An 18,462-nucleotide genomic window follows, 5' to 3' on the forward strand; every position below is an offset into this window, starting at 1 on the left:
AACCACCACTGGCTGAACAACTGAAATTTAACAGATTAACAGAAATATTCGTCATTTTCAGTCTTCAGGTCACTTTCCATGCAATCTAAATAAAGGATTGGACTTGATTTCCCACAACTGCAGGACCCCCCATGTCCTGCTCAGTCCTCCCTCCTCAGACCCTGCCAGGCTTTTTATCCCAGACAGAAAGTCTAAGAATTAGGGAAATTGCTGAAGTCTCTCTCAATGAAAAACATGATTTAATCCCAAAAAGACACATCTATGTGTCTGTATCCTAAACCACCCAGGATGTCACCATCTGTTTAAATTTGGGAGCTACTGAACACTCCTCAAGTGAGCAACTACTTTGAGACTCTGCAAACACACTCAGAAAATTCAATTTACATCAAATCCAGAAGCATCCTTAACATATTTTCACATTTTGCTTAAGGGACCTTATCAAACCTTGCTTTTCATCTTCACAAACAGGAAATCTTTTACACATGATCGAGGAAGTCGGAGGCTTGTCCCAAACAAAAGGCACAATGTCCTGAGCTTCTGAGAGGGTTTTATTTTCCTGAAACGATAAATCAGCAGCATGGATGGCTGCACTTCCATCACTTCTGGCTCCAATTTACTGCACCTGAGGGAGCAAGTGTAACAAAAGGTATGATTAATACCTACGTGGATGCTGCGGGCGCTCGGCCAGAGGCACAGCCCGGCACGTTCTCAGGGCACTGCGGGGATAAATCTCCCTGATAAGGGAGAAATCCATGACATTCAGCTATCCAGACCCAGGGAAAAGCAGGGACACAGCCCCCTGTGCCAGCCAGAGGAGGGCAGGGAGCAGGGGATGCACTCCAGCCACAGCAGCAGCTCCATAGGAGATCAAAGAGCTGGATGGAGAGGGGAAGTTCCTCTGGATTGGGTTTCAGGCCCAAAACGAAGTGCCAGTGGTCCCTCCGTGGGCAGCAGGGCATGCTCAGGAGCTGGGGCATCCATTCCCCTGGCACACTGGGGGAAGGAAGAGGCTTTGGCAGGGGAGGGGCTTTCTCTGCTGTGTCTTTCCCCTCCCTGCCAGGAGAAGGATCAAATCCTGATGGATCCACGTCTGAAAGTTCACTGACCACCCTCAAGTGTAGCACAAGCACTTCCAGCACTTCAGACACAAACATGCAAGAGGAAAATTCCAGCACAGCTCATTTCACATCACTCCTGTCCTGCAAAATGTGCTCTACTAATTTTGGAGTCCTCACCTGGGACTGCAGCTCCACTCTGGGAAGCAAAAGGGATCCAGAGGCAGAAACAGCTGCAGGTTTTGGCAGGAATGTGATCCCTTCATCTATTTAACAGCCCTGCTACACTTGTAAAGCAATAAGCACTTTACCACTGACAACAGCACATGTGAACATCTTTGGTAATTAGAATTTTTAATCTTTTTAAATTGCACTTTCAATACCTCAAAGCCTTAAGAGAGGAAATTCACGATAGGAACAACTAGAGCCCATGTTCCTTCACTGAAATTCAGTGTTCCATATTGAAAGTGCCCAAGTGACTCCTGTGACACTGGGGGATGGTCCCACTGGTGGGGAATGACCACTGTGAGTGCTGTGAGAATTGATCCCCAGGCAGTGGAGATGACTGAGCTGAGCTCAAGTGCCACCCCTGAGTGCTGCTCTGACAAACACAGCATGGCTGGGCCTCGCTCCCAGCGACAGCAGCTCCTCTGGATCACCCTGGAGACACTGGTGTGTGCCAGCCCTTGGAGAAACACCCATTCAGCATCTTGAGGGGCCATAAAATAAGAGCAAATTGTTCATTTTGCAGCCAAACAGCATCTTTGGCAACACTCAATCCCACAGAACCCCCAGCAACAAACACAGCTCACCGTGGGCTTTGGGCTGGTTGCCAACTCCACCAGAGTCACTCCCTTTTTGTAGCCAAAGCTTGCCCAGAGGAGATGTCTGAGCACCTCCTACAATCATGAACTGTGAGAAGCAGCAGCACGTGAGGCTCCAGGACTGCACATCAAGTACCTGCAGCTCCCTGTCCCAAGGACAGCAGGGCCAAACCCTCCTGTACCTGAGGGCTCATTTCACTCCTCAGACGGATCCTTTTCAAATAATAACCACACTCATCAACAGCACCACTAACCAAGGGATTCCACTGAGAAAATACCCAACTTACCTCTTGCAGGCCATAAAGAAGCTGCCAAGAAGTGCTGGATGCTCATTCCCACATCTTGGTTTTTGGATTGGCAAATACATTTAAGTTTAGTGAGAACTACACTAAAGCACAGGCACTTCAAAGCAGGAAAAGGGGTATTAAAAATTATCTGACAAGAAGTGACACTTCATCTGCATCCACAGTATTTAATTTGTTTGAATAATATAGTTACAGATAAACAGGTTCACTCCATATACAATTACCAATACCTTTGTTTTAATACAGCTCATATTCCAGTACATCAACACTATTTTATTTACAAGGTATTTATGTACATTAACATCTTTCTAAAGTCAGTGCATTGTCAATAAGTTTTTATACAATAATTTACAAAGTGAATGTAGTTAATAGTTAACTTAATAAATTTACTACTAATTCATGAATTAATTTAATTTAAAAAATTAATTACAACCAATGTAACAAACACAGAAGATCAAATAACATTAGTAGATTGTGCTACCTGCTTAAATAAAACATTTTAAAGGAAATCAGTTGAAAATCTTTCACTTTTCATGGAGTTTGCGGAGGGAGGAGCAGACAAGTGGGTATTGAAAAAGCTTCTGGCCTAGAAATTCCCAAGTCATGTTTGCTTTTCTTCAGGCTCAATGTTTAGACCACTTTGAAGAACAAGACCAGAGAGGATGAGGAGCAACACCTGACAGGTGGGACAATACTCATTTTTGGAACAGATCTGCAGTCCCTGAAGAGGCACAACCTCCAAAGGCAGGGAGGGCTCTGCCGGAGGAGCAGCGAGATCAGCTGAGACCATATCTGAGAGGGACAGAACTCAGATCTTCCTGGAGTGAGGAACTCACTGAAGGTCTGGCATTCCTCTAAAACACCTCCCCTGAATCCAAACATCAACTTCAGAGAACCACGGAAGGAACAGTTTTGTAAGTGAAGACACAAAATCCAGAGAACTGGGAAGGTGACACATGACAACAGTAATGAGCTGCTTCAACTCAGCCGAAGAAAAAAAAGGCCAAAAGAGTGAAATTTTTATCCTCATTCAGATATGCAAACGATTTAACACTGAAAATGTTTAAGGAAATGCCTGCTCAGAAAACAACCATCTTTTTTTCCAGTCTCTGCTAAGACTCAGTCCCGCTTTCCCTCGTGCAATAAGCCCCTCGAATTTCAGAGCACGTTGTGCAAGGGCATGGAAAGCAATTCTGGTTTAATTGCAAGTATTTGCATAAACTGTTGTGTTACAAAAAAAATGAAAAGGCAACCAAATTTTGAAAGCAAGAAACTCCATTAAATTATGAAACAAACAAAAAAAAAAGATCTCCATCCATGAATGCTACGAGAGCTCCCTGACAGCCACAGCTTCGTCCTCCTTGGGAATACACAGTGGATAATTCACAGCCATTCACTCCAGAGCCCTTACAACAACAAAAACAAGCTATGGTTTGCAATTCAATTATATGCATTTTTTAAAAGTGCAAATTTAAAAGCAACACCAGTCCTGGAACACAAGCTCAAGCATCTCTCCTTCCAAAAGCTGGGAACGTTGTGTGCAATGTGCACAGTTTAAGACACCGTGAGTGCAACCACAGCTACTCTCTCCAGCCTGAAGCTTCTTCTGGAGGCAGCTCAGGAGTCTGAGCCAGCACTCTTCAGGCAGAAAAGCCATTCCTGAAACATGTTGATCTGCACAGCCAACACATGGAGAAAACACAATATAATAAACCATTCAAGTGTAGAAATTAAGCTCTTCTCAAAGGATGATTTGGTTGTGCTCCCAACATACAGAAAGAAAGCAACTGACACACATTAGTGGTGGCAAAACTGGGAACTTCTCTTACCCTTGATGATAATTCTTTCAGTTTGTGCACTTTTCCTTCTCTTTGCTTTCCCTGTTTTGCCAATAAATGCAATAAAACTGCAGGAAAAAGGAGGTAGCAATATCATGTTGTCCAAAGACAACACTACAAATTGGTTTTCCCCATTACCTTAAACCTAACGACAGCCTCTGGGGGTTCTTAGAACAGTTGGTAAACTCTACACTGCTTTGTTTAGCTCTTATTTGGACTATTTAATTTAGGTCTTATTTGGTCCTAGTTGGCTTTTCTCAAACCATTTGATTTAAAGGCCAGTGGCAGTCTCAGCCTGACGTCCAACATCAGAAACGTTCAGAGCGTGTAGTGAGAAAACAGAACAAAACGATACTATTTGATATTAACTAGTTAACCAGGGGGTTCTTTTTGTGCTTTCAGCCCACAGGGGACCACAACTACACGTGGGGGCCGTGTCTCAGGAGCACTCCCAGCACACCTGGGCTGCAGGGGCTCAGCCCTGCTGTCCTCACAGGGCCAGGGCAGCTGCTGCTCACTGCAGGACGCAGTACTTCTTGTAGTCAGACTCGAAGTCCTCGTCCATGCTGCTCGTGTCTGCCATCTTCTTGCCATCGATCTTGGGCAGGAACTGGGCATAGTCCACCCCCTGCTGCTCGTAGAACAGAATGTAGGCAGAGTCTGTGTCGATCTCATCCGGGTGCAGCTCCTGGGGCAGGGAAAACACGGGTGGGAAGATGCAACGGGATGATGGTGTTACTGTCATTGAACTTTAAACACACACGATCACCCTGGAGAATGTATTTTTAACTGGCTGTTTGTAACACAAAAAAAATCACATTTCTGCTCTCTTAATTTGCTATCAGGCTTCATTAATTACTTGGAAAGTCTGACAAATTTTATAGTGATAAATGCAAATACTTCAAAATGTCCAGAACTGAATTATTCACTAATTGAATACAAACTGCTCCCATCATGGAAACGTATTCTTGGATTGCCATTTTTAGTAATTTTCCTTATCTTTGTGCAAAATAAGCATCTTTAACTGTGGGAGCAGCTGATGAACAGATGTCACCTTGAAAAAAAAAGTCTCATGTACAATTTCAGTTAATAATTCTAATATTTATCTGCTGCAGCTTTTGAGATGCTCATGATTGGAAACAACAGCTCTCACCAAGTGCCTGGTTCAGGGGAAGGTGTCCCTGCCATGGCAGGAGGCTGAACTAGATGAGCTTTAAGATCCCTTCCCACCCAAACCACTCCATGATTCCATGCCTCTATAGTGTTATTTCTTTGGCAATAGGTAACCAGATTATTATTTGCTAGGAAAAGGACTGATTATTTGCTAGAAGGAGGAGTGCTTTACCTTACAGCTGCTGTCATTGTAGCAGTACCACTTGTTGTTCGGGTTTTTGGCATAAGTGACATAATGACCCCCTCCCATAATTCCTGAATGGCACTGAGGAAAACGAAGAAGAAAATCAATTCTGGATCAAACATCCCATAAATGATTCACAAATTCATTCTCTGTGAGTGGCAAAGGTTCATGACAATCTATACAAGCAGAGAGACACTTGTCACTTGTACTCAGTGTGCTGACTCAGTGTGCTTTGCTCTCCTTCCCAACAGCCCCCAACCTGCTGCAGGGAACACAGCAGAGTCCTCAGCCAAACCCACACCCCACAGAGGTGTTTTCCCTGCCCAGCAGGGAGGGAGCACCTACCGAAATTGCATAAAGGTTGTAGATGGGGTTAGCACACACATCTTCTCTTTGGTCGTCGGTGCCGTCGTCCTCGCTGTGGGTGTCCCCCTGCCCGCCGAGGCCGTTGCTGAAGGAGCTCTGCTCGCACAGGTACCCGTTGGCCAGAGGCCCCTCGCTGTCCTGGGCACTGCACAGCTCCCCCTGGCTGCCCCCCAGCCCCTGCCCTTTGGTGAGGGCCTCCCCCTGCTCCTGCTCGCTGCCGTTCTCTCTGTTGGCGTCCAGGTTCTCTTTGCTGCTGGACAGTTTGTTCTTGCCCAGCTGGGGCAGCCGCAGGCGCCCTTTGCCTCTCCCCAAAGTCCTTGGGCTGCTGGTGGGGCTGCTGTTCTTACTTGAGGGACAGCTGGTTCCACTTTTCCTCCCCAGAGATGGAGATGCTAAAACAGAAAACACGAGGATTACTAAGACAGGTAAATGCATAGTCTGAATTCCTTCTTAAAAAGTGATTTTTTGAATAAACAAACATTAAAAAACAACCCACATTTTCATTAGGACTAATGAGTAATAAACAGAACTAAAAATCTATCTGTGTGCACACACAAGGACTCCTAGAAACTGAAATTTAACTCTTCTGTGCAGCAGCACATTCCTCACTCCTATTACACAAGTTGTTACTGAGTGACTTTTTTATTTTTCTTTCATTTCTTATGGCAAAGCTTCACTAAGAAACACTGAGAAATATTTCCAAGTGTAGAGCTATGGCCAAACCCCCCAGACATTCAAACTGTGTTCATATTATGACTGTTTCCCTCTGCACTGGCTGGAATTTCCTCTATCAGTGCCCACCTTTGACATTATTCAGGACTGTGGTGCTGAGGGAGGACGGGCTCCTGTTCAGGGTCTCTCCTTCCCCTGGTGTGCCAGAGCTCTGCCCATCTGCTTTCCTGGCCTCTGGCTCCACCTGGAGCGTCAGCACCTTCCTCTGGCAATGACTTGGATCCCTTTGTACCAAAAAGGCACTTGGGTCAAAACTTTCTCTGGGGAATTTGACGATTTTCTGAGATTTTATCCAGCGGCCGTTGACAAACTGAAATCTTTTCAGGTGAATGATCTAAGGAGAAACACATGGAGAAAATTAGAGGAGGACAATTAAATTCCAGCAAATGATTTCAGTGTTTAAAGAGTTTTCCTGAAAACATACACATTTTGTTGTGTGCTAATAAATAAAAGCAACAAAGCTGTGTGCAACAACTTGGACTTTGGGAGCAAGCTGGGAAGATACAAAACTAATATTTTCATGGGGAACTGATGGAAGGGGTTGCTTCAACTCAGTGATCAGCACTGTCTGTTTTGAATAAGTAACCAAATTTGAAAAATAAGAAATGCAGGTGTTCCCCATGTAAAGATCATGTTACCAGAAAGCCCATTTGAGCGTGAATTCAGTGTCAGAACAGCTCACACTGCACACAAACCACCACCATTTCCTGCCATGGAGCAGCTAAAAACATTCAGAAGGATTGGAGGTTTGCTTTATTTGCCTGCATTACAGAATTTCACAAAGCAAACTAAGCCAGTTCCCTCCTGAGACTGAACAAAGTAAATCATCTTCAGAACAAGCGATTCAAATTTGGGAACAACGTACTCTGCGTTTGCTGCTGTGGAGGGAAACTACACAAGATCGTACCAAAATAGGGGGAAGCCTCCAGAGATCCAGTTTTTTGGTGGCCAAACAATGGGTCTTGCACTTGGAGCAGTAGTACATCTCATCCTCACCCAGCTCCTCCTCACTGGTGAAGGCTCTGAGGCAGCTGTCCAGGTTGATGGGCTCTGCCTGAGCTCGGCGGCTTTGCTCAACACTCTCGTGTTCTTCCACGATCTGAGGGGACAGGAAACTGGGTCTGAGCTGGAAACATCCACCCCCTGCTCTGAGGGAGGTTCTGCTCCCAGCATCACACAGGTAACTTCAGCGAGTTGTTTGGAATTGAAGATAAAAACTAGATGTGCTAGGTCCTGGCAGAAAATTTATTTCAATCGTGAACAGGGAGATATAAAAATAATACACTGTCCTCACTCTTGGGCTCTGCTTACAAATCACCCATAAAGCACAACTTTATGGATTCAAGTCACAAGTTTGACCAGTTATTCCAAACAAACTCAGCCACAGCTTTTTAACTTTATATAGGTTTTGTTGACTCAGTGAGGTTTACTCACATGCATAACTGTTTATGGTTATAGAAAATTTATCACATTACCATATTTTGTATTATATCACGAAGACTAGATCAAAAGCAACTCACAACAGACAAAATGCACAGCTGTGGCTCTTTAAAAGCTTCCCTTCCACATAAGAGGTCTACCATCGACATCAATTAATCCAGAACATTCTGCTCCATGATTCCTGACTTCAGTTTAACAGAAAATGGACAAAAGCATCAAATAAATAGAAAGAAACCCAGGTGAAATGGGTTGTGCTTCAGAGCAAACCCAAAGAACAGGGCTTTGTGTTGGAGTTACCCGTTCCTGCGACGTCTGGTAGCGCAGGTGCAGCGCTGTGGGGTCCCAGTCCACGGCAATGTAGGCATTGCCCACGCAGGCTCTGTCCTCAGAGCACTCAATCTTACAGCCACGGCAAAACCTGCACCACAAAGGCAGATTTGGTAAGTCACCTGCCCAGGAACTTTGGCATTAATCCAATTCTGTTCCTGGTTTTGTAGCGCCAGAACCCTCCAAGCTGCAGGCCCTGCCTTGGGTGTCAGGGGTGTTTTATACAACAACACTCAGTGTCATTTGCTGTTTTCCTACAAAGCTTTGATGGAGATGAGGAGCTGAAGCCCTTGGGTGAACTGAGCCAGCTTCCTGCACAGGATCCAGAGGAAGGTTCCTGCAGTGGGAGGTGGCACTGCCCTTGGCAGTGGGTTGGATGAGATGAGCTTTAAGGCCCCTTCCATTCCATGATCTAATGCTGACCAAACCTATGACTCCAAAAAATTACACTGCTTTGTCTCCTCAAGGAATTTACTCCATGATGACTAATCAGCTGCAAGACACTTTTTTTTAAATGAGTATATGCCTGAATACCTTTCCAGCAAGGGGCTGAAATTTTCATCATGTTCAGGGAACACTCCAAGCACCCTTCCAGGGGGAATTTCTTATTGCCTATTTTAGTTCTTACTCTTCAAATGGCACAGAAACTCACAAGGGTAGACAATTTACATCTGAAGTTTGGTTTTGGAAGAAACACCCCCCTAATCATCCAAGTATGTGGACATACATCCCTGCACATGCACACAGAATACTTTGATAATCTCATGTCTGACTCTTAATTTACAGCTTCTGTGCCAACTTTCAGCTCTCCAAGTCATGAAAGCTGCTCTACAGTGCAAGTCTGCCTTGGGAGAGATCTGGGGAAATTAGATTCCAGATTCTCATTGGTCGATATTACCTCTGAAGTCTGAGATGTCTCACCAAGCCATTACCATAAATTCCCTTTCTGTTGGAGTGATTGATTCCCTGCTGTAAATGGAAAAAGGACAATTTACCTGTACCATGGACACCAAGCACAAGAATTCCCATCCTTCTGAACTACCCTGAGGGTGAAGGGATACTGATAGCCCATGCTGTCATCACTGAAACACAAGAGAACACAACATCACACAGCAGCACTCACTCACTGCCAATCACCCTCCTTCACCAGGCTGAGAAAAACCCACCAAAAACTCCTTAAAATTAAAATTTTGATTAAACTATTAAAACCTGCCTTTCCACAGCCTAAATTTGTCAGATATAAATAATTATCAATCACTTGACAAGAAAAAAAATCCATTTGTGTAAATCCACCCTTTAAGTGCAGCAACACCAAAAATTATTAGAAGGTATTTTTATCACTGCCATTATTATGAGAAATCAACTCTGAAAGAAATTAATGTAATTTTCAGTCTTGTAACCACGTTTAAGGTGCTGTGTTGCATCCTGCAGGGCACAGGCTGGGCTGGCAGACTCACCAGTCCTGGGCATGGTTGCTGGCCTCCTGAGGGGGCAAGGGGCTGGCCAGCCTGGACACCTGGATCCACACAGCATCATACAGGTCTCTTTTCCGGGTGTGGACCGTGCAGGGCACGATGAGGGGCACCCCAAAGAGGCTGGGCCGGTTCTTCTGGGATGAGAGGAAGTACAGCTCCGTCCGCATCTGTGTACGGCAAACAGGCACTCACAGCGAGGGTCACCAACCCACCTGCATGGGCACCCTGGGACTTGCTTCAGGCTTGGGCAACTAAAACTAACCATTAATTCTATTAAAAGCACTTCAGTATTTCCAGTATTAAATACTGTAAATTTTGATCATTGACTTGAAAAAGTTGTGTATTTTTTATTATGGGAATTCAGGCACTAGGCCATGTCCAACATCAGCCAGGCAGAAAGAGACCTGGGGGTACTAATTGACAGGAGACTGAACATGAGCCAACAGTGTGCCCAGGTGGCCAAGAAGGCCAATGGGATCCTGGCCTGGATCAAGAATAGTGTGGCCAGCAGGCCCAGGGCAGTGACCCTTCCCCTGGACTCTGCCTTGGGGAGGCCACACCTTGAGTGTTGTGTTCAGTTCTGGGCCCCTCAGTTCAGGAAAGAGATTGAGGGGCTGGAGCGGGGCCAGAGAAGAGCAACGAGGCTGGAGAAGGGACTGGAGCACAAGTGCTGTGGGGAGAGGCTGAGGGAGCTGGGGGTGTTCAGCCTGGAGAAGAGGAGGCTCAGAGGTGACCTCAGCACTGTCTGGAACTGCCTGAAGGGAAGTTCTGGCCAGGTGGGGGTTGGTCTCTTCTCCCAGGCACTCAGCAATAGGACAAGGGGGCACGATGGGCTCGAGCTCTGCCAGGGGAAATTGAAGTTGGAGAGCAGAAAAAAATTCTTTGCAGAGAGAGTGCTCAGGCATTGGAATGGGCTGCCCAGAGAGGGGGTGGATTCCCCATCCCTGGAGGTTTTTAAACTGAGCTTGGCCGTGGCACTGAGTGCCATGATCTGGTAAAGGGACTGGAGTTGGCCCAAGGGTTGGACTTGATGATCTCAGAGGTCTTTTCCAACCCAATCCATTCTATGATTCTATTTCAGTCATACACAACATTCTATATTCCTTATATATTCCTTATATATTCCTATATTCCATAGGATGTGTATGAGAGAAATGTATCCTGCTCCCTCTCCTTAGGAAACAAAGATTAATCATCATATGGACATTCAAAAAAACGCCTTTTTTATCCTCCTCCCCAGTGTGTTGCCCAACCCAGAGCTCTGTGAGGCACTGACCATCTTCCTGTGCACTGCAATGATGTAGCCCGTGCAGGGGCTGTCGCCCAGCGAGGGCAGGTGGCCGTTGGGGGCCCAGCCGGGCTGGCCCCGCTCGCTCCCGCACGGCACCACAGTGTTGGGCATCCCGTTGGGAATCAGCGCCGGCTTGGCCACGTCCCCGTTCATCAGCACGGTGGGCACTGCCTTGGTGGAGGTGTCTGCAGGCACAAAATGAAAGTCCCAGTTATTCCCAGAGCTGAGCCCAGGAGTTTCACCCTTTCCATTCTGGGCTCACAGACCGTCAGTGGACACTGAGCCTGCTCACAGGTGCTCTGTGCAGCACAACTCTCGTCTTGTCTTTAGCACAGAAGGTCAAGTTTTCTCCTGAACTTCTCAATTTGTGCATTTCAAATAAACAGGGTGTGGTAGTTTTGGTTTTAGTTTTAGCCAGGCCTCAGTTCAGCAGGCCCAGAGAGTCTACACAGATTAGAGGGGACAAAGATCACCTGACTTAAGCAATCAAAGAGATATTTCACATCATTTGACATCAAAATCAGGTATAAAAGAAGGTGTAGGAGGTGCCTGGCTCAGTCCCTTCATGGCTGGGTGCTGAGTGGACCTGCTATCATCATTTCTGGGAGTGTTGAGCCTCATTCACCACTTCATAGCTATTTGGTTTGGGAAGTAACTTTGTTCTTTGATGTTGGTTTTTTCCTCTCTTGCCAAGTATCCTTCGGGGGGAGCTTGCTGGAGTGTTTTTGTGAGCTGGAGTGGTGGAGGTCTGTGTTGTTTGGGTGGGTGATTCGGTAGTTGTTGTTGCTGGTTTGGTTTTTTCCCCCACATTTGTATATATATATATCATATTCTGTTTTTAATTGTCTCTCTTTTGTATAAATATAAGCAGTTTGCTATTTCAGGTTTGGGGTTTTTTTTTCCCCTTTTCTCCCCTTCAGTTATTTTCCCTCCCTCCTCTTCCCATGGTGGGGGGGTGGATTCTCTCTCTGTGGTGGGCAGTTGGCACTTTTCCAGCTCTCCCTAACAGAGGGAGATGAAGGTTTGCTCTCACCTGCCTGCACAGGGCTCGCTGCCGACGTGGGGGAGCCGGGGATGGGGATCTCGAAGGCGCACAGGAACCCGCTCACAGACAGCCGAACCTTCTGGTTGTCCTGAGGGAAGTTCTGCAGCACAGAAGGGAAAGTCTGTCAGACACTTCAATGTGTGACTCCAAACGTGTTTTGTTCTTTTGGAAACCGCACATCTATCAGCTCCCCCCTCCCTCCCATCTGAGCCCTTCCCCCCTTCTAGAGAAGGAAGGAACCCACCTTTCTGCAGCAAAACCTGAGAGTTATTGATGGTTCTCTTAACAGACTAACAACAGTTTCATTTCAAGCAGTTACAGTAAAATGTGTTAAGATCAGCTCAGTTGGTTAAAACTTGGTTGTAATAATGCCAAGGTCATGGGTTCAATCCCCTGTGTGGGACATTGACTTGAGAGTTGCACTCAATGATCCTTGTGGGTCCCTTCCAACTCAGAATAGTCTGTGATTCTGTGATCTAAATACATTTACAGATATACATACACACTATAAAGAATTAAGCCAGTCATTATACACCTTGACAGTGCTTGAACTCACCACTTCTAATTTGAGGTTTATTACCTCAATATGATTTTATCCTTTTTTTCCTAAAACTATCATTAGCAATCAATTCTGATTTATTTACAGCAAGCCAAATTACTGTTTAAGAATGAAATAAAAGTTCATATAGAGATATAACTAGGCTGACTTTTTAATCATACTTTCAGTTAAAATATTTCACAGTTCTTGTACAAAAAACTCAATGTCAAAAAGAAAGAAGTAGTAACAAAAATATCCAATGTAAAAATTATTAATTCTTTTTCCTCTCACCTTTATATTGGAGCTGTGCACCTCTGCAAGCAGGATCTGTTCTGGTTTGAGGCCACAGAGCTCACTTAACTGTTTTTTCAATCCTGTGTACTTTTCATCCATGTTCAACCTCAGGCCATATCGAACAGGAGTGGTACCATCTAATTTAATTACTTTAAAGGGAAAGAGAAACACTCTGGTCAGCAGCTCAGAAGAGTTTTAATCAGAGTAATATATGACAGCTCCCTACTTACTGCAAAATATTTTCCCTACTTGAAGATATGATTTGTTTTATTTTCCCAGTCAGTTTTCAAGGTCTGCAGGCAAATGCCAGACAATCCCTTGTTGCACAGGCAGAAAAAACGGTTTCAAAATTTGATTCACTTTTTATCATCTTTTCTTTTGCCTCTTTTCCAGCAATACACAGTCCCTCATAGCACAGTTCATGACCCATATTGCACTTCCCCTCTGCCCTTGTTTTTTTCTCTAGGCCCCACCACAGTGAACAGAAAGAAAGTTCCCCAAATCTCCATTTTACACATTTCTATACTAAGTCCTTCAATCAAAACCAAAAATGGGCCACCTGCCTTCTGTTTTTACAGGTTTTATCTTAGTCAACTGTATTGCAATGAAAATTTTTGTATTCTATTACATTAAAATGACTATAATAAGCACGAACACAAACAGAATGTGAAGTTTTACAGCTGTTCTACATACACAACTTTTATTTTAGCAATGACAGTTCAGAAGGAGTCAAACACTCCACTCACCTGTAATTTCTAGGTGCATGTAGCTGTCCATTGGCAAAGGCAAGGATAGAAAATTAAAGGGGTCAAACCTAACACTTATATGGCCACAAGTCTTACATTTCACTTGTGACTTCAGCTGTCCATGAAATAAATCTACAACAATGGATCTGTTTCTTCTCAGATGGTTTTCCCAGGCCTAAAATGAAGAACAAAAAAATAAGAACAACTTAGGAATTGCAGATTATTTCTCTGATCTCCAAAGTTTCCCAGACCTATGGGAGTCAAATTATTTCCACAGAAGTTGCATAGTAATTTATAATAAATAGGAAGTACTTCAACATAAGTAAAGAAAAGTCCACAACTAACAGAAATATCTGTTAGGACATAATTTAAAGTACTTCTGGAGGATCATCAAGTATCTTGAAATATTTTTACTCTGTAATTCTGAGGAGTTGTTCTAATCTGTTGTGAAGTATCAACTTTATACGTAATACATAAAATTAATTTTCAGCTCCAAGATCATATTGGCTCCTTAAATCAGAGCTCCAGCAAACTCCACAAGATGGTGCAGTCCCAAAAGAGCATGACCACAGAAAACAGAACCCCACCAGCAAACAAAGCCCAACCCCACAGAGTTGAACTCCAAATGCACAGATCTCAAGCCCGGCCCCACAGATCTCAAGCCCGGCCCCACAGAGCCAAAGCCCGGCCCCACAGAACCAAAGCCCGGCCCCACAGAACCAAAGCCCGGCCCCACAGAACCAAAGCCCGGCCCCACAGAACCAAAGCCCGGCCCCACAGAACCAAAGCCCGGCCCCACAGAACCAAAGCCCGGCCCCACAGAACCAAAGCCCGGCCCCACAGATCCAAAGCCCGGCCCCACAGATCCAAAGCCCGGCCCCACAGATCCAAAGCCCGGCCCCACAGGTCTGAAGCTCTACCTCTGCTGCCACCTCCCAGTCTGGCCGACCGTCACTGTCCTTGAGTTCCACATATGGCTTATCATGAACTCTGTTCAGATCCTCGTGCAGACCATCCAGAAGGAAAGCCAGGAGCTCCTGGGAGTCTTGCTGTTGGAAGCCATTGAATCTTGGAGCATATTTTGCTATTGTCCACTATAAAACAAGTCAGAAAGTTGTTTAGTAGCACATATTTTATGATATTATAGCAAGGTTATTTAGGCATTAGATCACATCAAACCTAAATTTCTATTTCAATCATGTGCACTATTTTGTATTTCATATGATCTATGTGAGGGAAATGTATTCATGCTCCCTTTCCTTAGGAAATAAAGATTATTCATCATATGAACATTAAAAAAATCTTTTTATTTTAATACTTTCAAAGTGTGTTACACTTTGAAAATTGTAGCAATAAATCATAATATTGTAGACAAGACAGATGCTGTCAAAGGGCACAAATTCAACTGCCAAGACCTAAAGGGAATCCCTTTGTTTTCAGAACAAAAGCTCAAATGCATCACCTTTTGTCTCTAAAAAGGGCTATAAAAGCCGTTATTTTATACCACAACCTCTGAGTCACATCAGGTCACTTCTCTGACCTCACAACACTGAACCACATATTCCACACAACCCCTGAGCACCAGGACTGCTGAACACTGGCCTCTTCCAGGGCATTTGCCCCTGGCACTGCCCCTTCAAGGGCACCTGCCCTTAAAAGGTAAGAAAGCAAATTCCACGATGAGTTTGGAGCAGCAAAGGTGATGTCTGACTGCCCAGCGTGTCACTGGCTTCAGGGCCAACTTCCAGCACACCCAGGTTTCCTTCCCTTTCTTTAGGGAAGACACTATTTGAGTCTCCACACCATTACAACACAGGTAATAAAAGGAGAAAGTCCCCTAAAATGTTTATTCCAGGAAATTCCTGCCTCCTGCCCCGAGCCCCAGCACAGACTCACCCGCAGCTTCAGGGGTGCAATGTTCTTCTGAGTGCCACTCCACAGCTCCTGCACCAAATCCCCATAGCACTTGGCCATGTGTCCCTTCATTCCTATGGGATTTGTCCTAGAAATCACAAAGTAATTAACACCATATTAAAATTTAGCCACAGTTCAAGCCTGCAGATGAACAAGGCAGTAGAAAGGCTTCTTTGCTCCCAGAAACAAGAGGTTGTATTTTCATGTCTCTAATCAGTATCTGCTGTGCAGCTGGTAACACTGAATTTAAAAGGTTTCTTTAAACGGAGTTTCGGCTTTGAGAACAGTATGAATCCAAAATGCCAATGGTCTCACAGAGAAAATTACCTGTTAAGTTCATAGAGATGCCTTCCTGAGATGAAATAGCGGGTGAGGGGCTGCGTGTTGCTGACACACTGGATGCTGGAGTTCATGAAACACGTGTTCCCCAGATTGCTTAATCCTGTAGCACCCTTTTCAGTGGGAACTGAGAAAAAAACCATCATTAGATCAGCTGTGCAGATGGGAAAATCAGAACGTTCTACCAGTAAAGGCATGACCTTTTCAGAGAAACCAATTTAATTTAACCTGCTCCCAATTACAGTAGCAGAGATGCAGGAGATGTTCAAAACACCTGCTCTCAACTCTGCTGAGCAGAAATTGAGGTGTTTTGTTGGACCTGATCCACCACAGATATCAGTACAATCTACACAATTTATCTGCAGGTGAATAATTATGGTACTGAAAATTCTGGATTCATTTGTTCAAATTAATTCCTGACTTTAAAAAGACCCAAGATAATAAACACAAAATCCAGAATTTGCTATGTGGCATTTGCTGCTGCATCTGAACATCTATAAATTCACCTGCCTATACACTCAACCCACCCACAGTTCCAGCCTTTAAGTTCATATAAAGACCTGTCCCAATGTTAAGAGCACTTATATTAAAATAAATTGTCTCACCATAATACACTCTTGGATATTTCTTCTCATCACAATTCAGTTGCTCTGCTGCAACACTCACCTTTGTGCCTGTCTATTTTACTGCTGTTTGCTATAAAAGACATCTCCTCTGGCCAGCTCATGTCTTTGTTCCGAACTGCAAAGAGATATCAAGAGGAGGTTTTAAAAATTGTTCTTACTCCATAGATTTGAAGAGGTTTAATTAAAATTTTCCAACATTTGAGACTGGAAATTTGTTATTTTTAGTTATTTTTTCTAGTTTTCATCTTTGTGTTTCCAATCCTGATTGGAACTCATTCTAATACTGGCATCCCTCCAGCCATACCAGAACATCCTTGGAAAGCAGCCTTGAGATTGCTTTCCTGCTGGATAGCAAATTTCTGAATGCTTATTCTACCATTTAATAAGGATCTCTGCAGATCTGAACAACTCAGTTCACTTCAGGAATGATCACTAATATTTTTGTTGTTATGAGCCAACAACAGATTCAAGTGTATTTCAAAACAAGGACAAATTACATCTGTTTCCAGATCAAGTGTGACAAAACAATGCAAACTTTCCTACTGTGGCTTTGCCACCACCTCCCTCTGTAACCCCCCATTTTTAGTGCATAAACCAATCACAGGCCCTTTTTATACCTTCTATTACTAAATGCTGCTCATCCTGGATTTTAAGATATTCCAGTCTGTGATCTTCATCATCCAGCAAAGTGAGATAGTTCTGCATGAGGGAAAAAAAAATCCTTCATTTCGTTCTTATTTTCAGGTACAAAACACTCAGAGCTTCAACCTCAAAGCAATGACATTAAAACAGTGGAATGCACAAAAACTGTAAAACAAGGAGCAAGAGTTTGGAGAGGGGCTGATTCCAATGGGATGAGGTTTAACAAGTGCAGGTCCTGCCCTTTGGCCACCCCAACCCCCTGCAGCGCTCCAGGCTGGGCACAGAGTGGCTGGAGAGCAGCCAGGCAGAGGGACCTGGGGGGACTGAGGGACAGGAAGCTCAACAGGAGCCAACAGTGTGCCCAGGTGGCCAAGAAGGCCAATGGGATCCTGGCCTGGATCCAAACTAGCGTGGCCAGCAGGCCCAGGGCAGTGACCCTTCCCCTGGTCTCTGCCTTGGGGAGGCCACACCTTGAGTGTTGTGTTCAGTTCTGGGCCCCTCAGTTGAGGAAAGAGATTGAGGGGCTGGAGCGGGGCCAGAGAAGAGCAACAAGGCTGGAGAAGGGACTGGAGCACAAGTGCTGTGGGGAGAGGCTGAGGGAGCTGGGGGTGTTTAGCCTGGAGAAGAGGAGGCTCAGGGGAGACCTTATCACTCTCTATAACTACCTGAAAGGATGTTGTAGCCAGGTGGGGATTGGTCTCTTCTCTCAGGCAACCAACAGTAGGACAAGAGGGCACGGGCTTAAGCTCTGCCAGGGAAGGTTTAGGCTGGATATTAGGAAGAAATTCTTCAGAGAGAGTGCTCAGGCATTGGAATTGGCTGCCCAGAGAGGGTGTGGATTCTCTGACCCTCGAGGCTTTTAAGATGAGACTGGACATGGCACTGAGTGCCATGATCCGGTAATCACAGTGGGGTTGGATCAAGGCTTGGACTTGATGATCTCCGAGGTCTCTTCCAACCCAACTGATCCTATGATTTGCCAAATTGTAAAGGAAACTTATTTATGGCCACTCTGACTTTTCAGTGCACGTGTATTTAATAGTTTCTAGGGAGGAATAAGATGTGAAAGAGCTGGAGAGGAAGGCAGGAAGCCAAGGGGCCAAGGGTACCTCACTGTTGTAGAGCCAGAGCCGCATGTCCTCCTCCTTGATGCGCAGCCGCTGCGACAGGTACTCGTGGATCTCCTTGATGGTCTGCATGCGGCTGAAGCAGCCAGTGTAGGCCAGCACCCTCTTCAGAGGAGCGTTGGGAGAAGGGACATTCCCTGCATTCACAACAGAAGGGGAAAGGATCATCTATCCCACTGGC

The 18,462-nt window shown here is 45.0% G+C and overlaps 1 protein-coding gene across 4 annotated transcripts in view; it reads right to left on the minus strand.

Annotated features, from left to right (window-relative positions):
* Window positions 1-2,335: 2,335 nt before the first annotated feature.
* USP32 (ubiquitin specific peptidase 32) overlaps window positions 2,336-18,462 on the minus strand; it is a 79,475-nt gene continuing 63,348 nt past the window's right edge. For all 4 annotated transcript variants that reach the window (XM_071574946.1, XM_071574947.1, XM_071574945.1 and 1 more), the window contains 18 exons: window positions 18,264-18,418; window positions 17,130-17,211; window positions 16,553-16,627; window positions 15,875-16,013; window positions 15,530-15,635; window positions 14,554-14,727; window positions 13,634-13,808; window positions 12,885-13,036; window positions 12,044-12,155; window positions 10,996-11,195; window positions 9,702-9,886; window positions 9,240-9,326; window positions 8,215-8,335; window positions 7,385-7,576; window positions 6,547-6,811; window positions 5,725-6,137; window positions 5,368-5,460; window positions 2,336-4,710 (listed from right to left, as the gene is read on the minus strand). In XM_071574946.1, coding sequence (XP_071431047.1) covers window positions 4,537-4,710; window positions 5,368-5,460; window positions 5,725-6,137; window positions 6,547-6,811; window positions 7,385-7,576; window positions 8,215-8,335; window positions 9,240-9,326; window positions 9,702-9,886; window positions 10,996-11,195; window positions 12,044-12,155; window positions 12,885-13,036; window positions 13,634-13,808; window positions 14,554-14,727; window positions 15,530-15,635; window positions 15,875-16,013; window positions 16,553-16,627; window positions 17,130-17,211; window positions 18,264-18,418 — 2,900 coding nt within the window. In that variant the 3' untranslated portion in view covers window positions 2,336-4,536. The remainder of the gene's footprint in view (window positions 4,711-5,367; window positions 5,461-5,724; window positions 6,138-6,546; window positions 6,812-7,384; window positions 7,577-8,214; window positions 8,336-9,239; window positions 9,327-9,701; window positions 9,887-10,995; window positions 11,196-12,043; window positions 12,156-12,884; window positions 13,037-13,633; window positions 13,809-14,553; window positions 14,728-15,529; window positions 15,636-15,874; window positions 16,014-16,552; window positions 16,628-17,129; window positions 17,212-18,263; window positions 18,419-18,462) is intronic.

This window comes from Pithys albifrons, chromosome 21 (assembly GCF_047495875.1).
Source record: "Pithys albifrons albifrons isolate INPA30051 chromosome 21, PitAlb_v1, whole genome shotgun sequence".
In the NCBI taxonomy this organism is placed as follows: Eukaryota; Metazoa; Chordata; class Aves; order Passeriformes; family Thamnophilidae; genus Pithys; species Pithys albifrons.